Below are 7,262 nucleotides of genomic sequence, written 5' to 3'. Positions count from 1 at the left end.
ATGGACGTCCATTCCATTCAGGGTTAGAAAACCGACCAATCAGAGCAGGGCAGATTGGACGTACATTCCATTTGGTTTCAGACGTTGAACGTCAAATCAACCACGGAGTCAATTGACTTCAAACTTTGCATGTAGGCCGTAGTGGATATGAAATACAACATATCCAAATCAAAAGCGATAATTCCGCCGGGAAGGGGTTACATTGTGGTGTCAAAGTCAATGAGTTGAGGTGCGATGTTTGATGGGGTAAGCCATCAACCCAACCAGACCCAACTAAATATCTATATTTTCACCCAGGCAACGGAGCGGTTAGGGTTACTAGATCAACAAAGTAAATAAAAATAGCAAAATATATAAAAAAACTGAAAGGCTTCATTCTGGAGTGATTTTAAACAGAGAAAAACAAACATTAGTCGAACACGCTGGACCCTAAGCCGTTGGACGTCAAACCCGTCCAACCAGGAGTCAGAGATGGAGAGCCAGCAGGGTGAAACCCACATCAGATTCAACAGCACATGCAGTCCCAGAATGGCCAGAAGTGTGAGCAAGAGCACAGACAACAACATAAATGAAAGCATCACCAAGAATGAGGCTTCAACTATCCCCTCGTCCGTAGGTTTGTGCAAAATTAGCGTGGTTTCATTAGTGTATATTATACGAGATCTCATTGAATAATCAGTGTATTTTTGAGTATTCATTGGTATTAGGGTTATATATAAACCCTAATTAAGGATCCGCGTAAATAGATATTAGGATATACTATGAAATTCCGCCCAACATTGAGTTTTCAAACATAAAAGGGTATTTTGACACTCTGAACAGTCAGAACTTGATCTCCCTATCTTTTTATATTTCTGCTGGCCAATCTTTCATTTATATTGACACCAGGCACAAACACGCTGCTTTGGAAGAGAAATCCGTTGATGATTTAGATTAGAATTTGATCATTCCCTTGATAGATTATCATGAATCCTAGATGTGAATTCAAAGAGTTCCTGGTAAAGCTTCTCATGAAAGCTTATATGAGAAGAAAGATCCTTCACTGAAATCCTCTGCTGCTTCATATATAGATATTGAAGCCGGTATGCATTAATAGCTGCGGAATCAATAAGTCAGTAGAGAATAGAAAGCCAGGTGTGATAGATGACTCTATGACTAGTATATGCTGCTCAGTATTGATTTGCTAGATGTACCCCATTCATATGATGATTATAATCACCTATAATCAATGGGATTTTCAGCTTCTTTTGTGATTGACCTTTAAAGACTTTTCTAACAATATTGACATTGATTGAGAGTTCCCCTGAGCATTTACAAGTACATTCAATAACTGCGTCCAATGAATGAATCGTAGTTAGTGCCAATACCATATTATTATCTTGCCAGGCAAGACAGAGAACATTCTCTTTTTCAATGACATGCAGAGTATTTCAGAGTATGGAATTTGAATGCTCTCAAAGGTCATCTAGTACTGCTGGAACCTGGTTTGAATGAGTGGTTCCACATGCTCCATACCCCTGTTGACGGAGTTCTTTGAATAAAGGAACTGATGTAAAGTAGTTATCCATTTCAATTGAATAGGATGTGACCAGCTGTGAGATAGAGATTTCATTAGATGTGGCATTCGGTGTAGCATTCGGGGGGGTGATATTCGGGTTGATATTAGGGCCAATATTATGGGTGATATTAGAGTCGATATTAGGGGTGGCATTCGGCATGGTATTCGGTGTATTCGGTGTGGATACCATAGAAAGCCGCTTCACCAGATTCACCACCATAGATCTGGTTTTTGTTAACATAGAGAATTGAAACATAGACATTATACCCTGCCAGCAGCTAGATCAGGAAAAAGATCATAAATAGTCATGTTCTGCTAGGCCAAATATCTTATATCTTCAAGGAATTGGTTTATTAGACATCTTGTATGTAATGTTGACTCCATCCAAAATATTTAACCATGATCTCATCAATGGAAATCTTAGAGTCAGGGGTATAGTATTTTCAGCATGCCATATGAAACTTAGTAGCTAATGACTCTATCTTATACCATCAATTCTTATTTTTGACCTCCGGGCGGCGGGCCTCATGAAGGTTAGATATATGGATATATCATTTAATCTGTTCAAAACGCATATGGGTCATATAGAATTGAATGGAATGAATAGAGTCTTGTTTCAGCTCATTCTGCCCGTATAGATCAATTCAATGGAATTTATGAACTTTCATATAGAGAAGAATGCCTATAAAGACCTTTATCTCTGCTGAATTGATATTTTTCCATGAACATTGCTGAATAGAAAGCTTTGAGAATATAGATATTTCAGAAATCTCTATATCTATATCTTGAGCTTTCTCATTCTTTTTCATTTCTGAAAGCTCTGAAGCTTCATCATCAGTATCTCTAGTATCTCTCTTTAATTTTGCATAGAGATTAGTAGAATTACTGATATTTTAAAAGCATTTCTCAGAGAAGAATAAGATAAACAGAATGTATGAACTGCTGATATTGATATTTGCAGAAATATTGAAAATTGAATCTCATGAGATAGGCAATATTGAGTGGAATTTCACCGATTCTAGAGGTGGAAGTTCTGCAATAACCTCCTCAACAGACTGTTTTCATTTTCTTGATGTTTTTGTATGAACTAGAGAATGAATTAGTTAGCTAGGTCATTTGAATTGATTAATATAAGGAACTCACCATTGGATTTGGTAGGTTTCTCAGTGGATTCCACATTCGCAGGTTTGGGGGGTTCCATATTCGCGGGTAGGGGGATAGGTGGGAGAAGATATGAGAATCAGGCAGGCAGGCAGACAGGCAGGGCTTCAAACATGTTGAATTCCATACACATTCTTAAGATCTACATGAGATCTTCAATCAGTGGATCTAAATGACCAATTATTATTCATATAAAATCATATAGGATTCTATTGGTTATGCCCAGGGCGCCGGTGCAGAATTCCATACACTAATTGAAACCACGCTAATGTTGCACAAACCAGAAATGTGATTTTTGTCGAGCTTTTAACATTTTTTTGTTGTTTTTCTAACATTACACAAATATTAACAAGTATTTCTCTTTATTCAGAGTCAGTTAACAAACTGAATCTATTATTCACAACTTCAACTGCTATCATATTCTGCATATGTGTATCCCTTATTTTTGTTTGAACAGAGGTTCTTGGTGACTTCTGTGATCTAATTTTTTGCCTCGCAGAAGATTCAGAGATAGCAGATTCAGAGAGTTGAGAATTCCTTCTTTTTTATTTATTGCTATCATTTACATCAGTAGAGACTGAGTTATTTGTCTGTACTGATGGCTTTCCTGATTTGGGAGCAAATATGCATTCTTTTGAATTTGCAAAGTGAGGCTCTTTACAATTGGCAACCCATTGGAAGTTGAGACGTTGAAACCATTGGAAGTCGAACCCGTTGACCGAACCCGTTAACCCGTTGGACCCAAACCAGTGGGATGACACCATTTAAAAGTCAAACCCGCTGGACATGCCCGTTGAAGGTTATAGGGTTAGGGTTAAACTATCCAAGTTCTACATAGTGCGTGGTCCGACGCGCCCCCGTCCGATCTTCTCCGTCCCTGATTGGCCGCCCGTGCGTGCTCCCGCTCCCGCCTCCGCGTGCCCGCAGTGGGGCCCGGTCACAGTCGAGCTCCCTCTTCCCTTCCCTTCCGCGGCAGCCAGCCACCCCATTACTTCAAACTTTGCATGGGTGCCGTAGTGGATATGAAATACAACATATCCAAATCAAAAGCGATAATTCCGTCGGGAAGGGGTTACATTGTGGTGTCAAAGTCAATGAGTTGAGGTGCGATGTTTGATGGGGTAAGCCACCAACCCAACCAGACCCAACTAAATATATATATTTTCACCCAGGCAACGGAGCGGTGCAAAGCGGTGCAAGATCAACAAAGTAAATAAAAATAGCAAAACATATAAGAAAACTGAAAGGCTTCATTCTGGAGTGATTTTAAACACAGAAAAACAAACATTCACACCAGATCAGATCTGTCAAGTTTCACACAAAGACACTGAATGAAGGAAATATATATATATTTCAATGCACAAGACAGACCCAGCATCGACATGGAACATCAATTATTTATCCACTGTGAATCATACCTCATTATCATATGCCGCCGGTGCAAGCACGCTGTGTGGCCAACAGAGATTGAACGGCATCTGAAAGGCAAGGCCCATCAGCTAAAGCATGCGGTGGTTCAGCAGATAAAGAAGAACATTGAACAGTGGGACAATGTGGCTCGAGATACTACACAGTTAACACTGCCCACAATACTGAATGAACCAATCCCGGAACTACCCATTCAAGATGGCTACAGGTGCCAGCGGGATCCCCAGTGCCAGTATGTGGCAGGGAACATGAACACCATGCGCAAGCACTGGCAGAACAAGCACAGCTGGTCGCCATATCCCAGCCGTGGCCGTACAGCGCCACAAAAGCGTACGGCAGCACAGGATGAGGTGGACAGATCATGCCAGAAGGTGCAGTTCCAGCAGATATTTGCATCGCGCAAGGGCTCCCACTACATACAGATCCAGACTAAGGAGACTACTGAGCATACCGGCACGCCAGACCAGAACAGAGCCAGCCAGGCCATTGATGAGCTGGAGCGATTTTACCAGGAACAGCAACGGCAGACCAGCAATGTCATCCAGGCCGGGGAGCACGATGAAGCCAACCCATGGCTGCGGCGGACCAGATGGCCGGTGTACTTGACCAACATCGCACCCAATGATCTGGTCAACTGCGTCCAGCGGCCCGACGATGACACCACGTGCCCAGATGAACTGGCCGCGAGGGCCATCTGGGAGGCCATGGGTCAGGTTGCCCGTACCAGCCAGCGAGTCATCACACGGCTGGGCCACTTCGTCCGCATCGAGGCCATCCGCACAGAGCGACACCAGACCCGGCACACCCCGTTGCAGGCGTACATGGACGAGGAGAGCATCGCCGAGCACGTGAGGCCATGGCAGCAGATGTTGATGTTTTTCGCCCGAACGCAGGTCGAGCATGAATGGACGAGCCCACAGTACCGGTTCACACCACGGCAGCGCAAGACATGGAGGGTATTATGGCAGGTAGCCACCACAGAGGGAGCCGACCAGCGACACTCCATCAGCCCAGACCCCATGGATGAGCAGATGACTGAGGAAGAAGAAGAGGAGGAGGAGAAGGGACAGAGAGATACCCAGCCAGAAGAAGAAGATAAGTTCAAATTAACCAAGATGCAGATGGCATGTTTGGATTTTTGCATTGAGCTGCTGAACCAGCGGGTTCAGATGGAGGATTATGAGTGCGCGCTGATAGACACGTTGGCGGTGCTGGGACGGGGGGAGTATGGATGGTGCGACGCGAAGAGCTACCCACCAATATTGTCACGGATCAAGAAGAAGATAAGTTCAAATTAACCAAGATCCAGATGGCATGTTTGGATTTTTGCATTGAGCTGCTGAACCAGCGGGTTCAGGTGGAGGATTATGAGTGCGCGCTGGTAGACGCGTTGGCGGTGCTGGGACGGGGGGAGTATGGATGGTGCGACGCGGAGAGCTACCCACCAATGTTGTCACGGATCATCAAGGTGGCACGGTTCATGGTGGTGCAGAAGGCGCTGCGACTGGACGCCAATGCATCCGACATGCTGGCCAGGAACCAAGCAAGCCAGATGGTGGGAGAGTGGGCCGTGGTGAGCCCCATGGAGGAGGCGGATTACACGTTCACAGGCAATCAGAATGAAGGGTAATCAGTGAAGACATCAGAGGCATCCCATCAACAATCAGACAGACATTCCACAAACAGAATGTCCATCAAGGCCGGTTCATCATCACACATCAGCAGCGAGGGCAGAGGGCATTGATGGATGAGGAGGTTTTAGTGGAAGAGGCGCAGAGGTGGAAGGATCAGTGTTTAATATGTGCAAATGGCAAGCGGGAGTTTGACCATGAGCTGTACCAGTGTCCCCACGAGGAGAGCCAGGAGGCAAAGAGATGGATGATGACAGTGCGGAGCAAGATCAAATACACACGGTATTCCGGGTGCTTCCGATGCGGGATGCCGCAGTCCATATGCAACAGCTGGAAGACACAGAGGCAGTGTCCGTACAGGGGATTTTTGATCCCGACAGTGGCAATGATGATGTATGGGTGTCATGCAGGGCAGATGAAGCAGGCGTGGAGACAGCGGCTGAGAGAGTTCAATGTGGATGCAGATGATCAGGAGGCGGTGATTGAATTTTTGAGACAGAAGGTTGAGGGGCAGGGCATGGAGCACAACCGGCTGGTGGAGATGGTTTGTTGGCTGCGAGGGATATATCAGGAGGCAGAGAGGGGGAAGATCGAGTTAGAGGGTACAGAGGTCAAGTGATATCATGGGTGAGGGGCACATCACGGGTGAGAGGCACCACAGGAGGATGAAAGATGTATATATATATAAAGGCAGGTGAAGCAAGAGACAGAGGGTAGGGTTACAAAGAGTGAGGGTAGAGGCTGGGGGGAAGGATGAGGTGGTCAGAGTCAGGGTTAGGGTTGACAAAGAGTGAGGCTAGAGACAGGGGTGGGCAGTGAGGTCAGAATAGATGGTTAAATTGAGCACAAACCCGTTAACCCATTGGAAGTCAAACCCGTTGGACCCAAACCCGTTGGCCGTCGAACCCGTTGGATGAGCGCATTAACCCGTTGGAAGTCGAACACGCTGGACCCAACCCGTTGGACGTCGAACCCGTTGGACCCAACCCGTTGGACGTCAAACCCGTTGGACGTCAAACCCGTTGGACGTCAAATCCGTCCCAGGAGCGCATTAACCCGTTGGACGTCAAACCCGTCCCAGGAGCGCATTAACCCGTTGGAAGTCGAACACGCTGGACCCAACCCGTTGGACGTCAAACCCGTCCAAGGAGCGCATTAGCCCATTGGACCCGAACCCGTTGGATGAACCCATCAACCCTATCCAACAGGTGGGGGTGGAATGGACGTCCATTCCATTTAGGGTTAGAAAACCTTAGAAAACCGACCAATCAGAGCAGGGCAGATTGGACGTACATTCCATTTGGTTTCAGACGTTGAACGTCCAATCAACCACGGAGTCAATTGACTTCAAACTTTGCATGTAGGCCGTAGTGGATATGAAATACAACATATCCAAATCAAAAGCGATAATTCCGCCGGGAAGGGGTTAAATTTTAGTGTCAAAGTCAATGAGTTGAGGTGCGATGTTTGATGGGGTAAGCCAT

General features: G+C 45.5%; 2 protein-coding genes across 2 annotated transcripts; both read left to right on the top strand.

The window, feature by feature from the left end:
- On the top strand, positions 1–675 carry HCAG_08591 (predicted protein; the record flags this gene model as incomplete). The annotated part of the gene is made up of 3 exons (XM_001536220.1): positions 1–22; positions 136–229; positions 414–675. 3 exons carry the CDS (start codon positions 1–3, stop codon positions 673–675), a joined length of 378 nt encoding a protein of 125 aa, XP_001536270.1.
- A 3,720-nt stretch (positions 676–4,395) lies between these two features.
- On the top strand, positions 4,396–6,937 carry HCAG_08590 (predicted protein; the record flags this gene model as incomplete). Its single annotated transcript, XM_001536219.1, has 3 exons — positions 4,396–5,372; positions 5,782–6,380; positions 6,648–6,937. The coding sequence occupies 3 exons, from the start codon at positions 4,396–4,398 to the stop codon at positions 6,935–6,937; spliced, it is 1,866 nt and encodes a 621-aa protein (XP_001536269.1).
- Between the last annotated feature and the right edge of the window lie 325 nt (positions 6,938–7,262).

The sequence above is a fragment of the Histoplasma capsulatum genome, genomic scaffold, assembly GCF_000149585.1.
Source record: "Histoplasma capsulatum NAm1 scaffold_12 genomic scaffold, whole genome shotgun sequence".
Taxonomy (NCBI): Eukaryota; Fungi; Ascomycota; class Eurotiomycetes; order Onygenales; family Ajellomycetaceae; genus Histoplasma; species Histoplasma mississippiense.
Note: the sequence above shows the minus strand (reverse complement) of the source record. Positions and strands in the feature narration are given on the sequence as shown.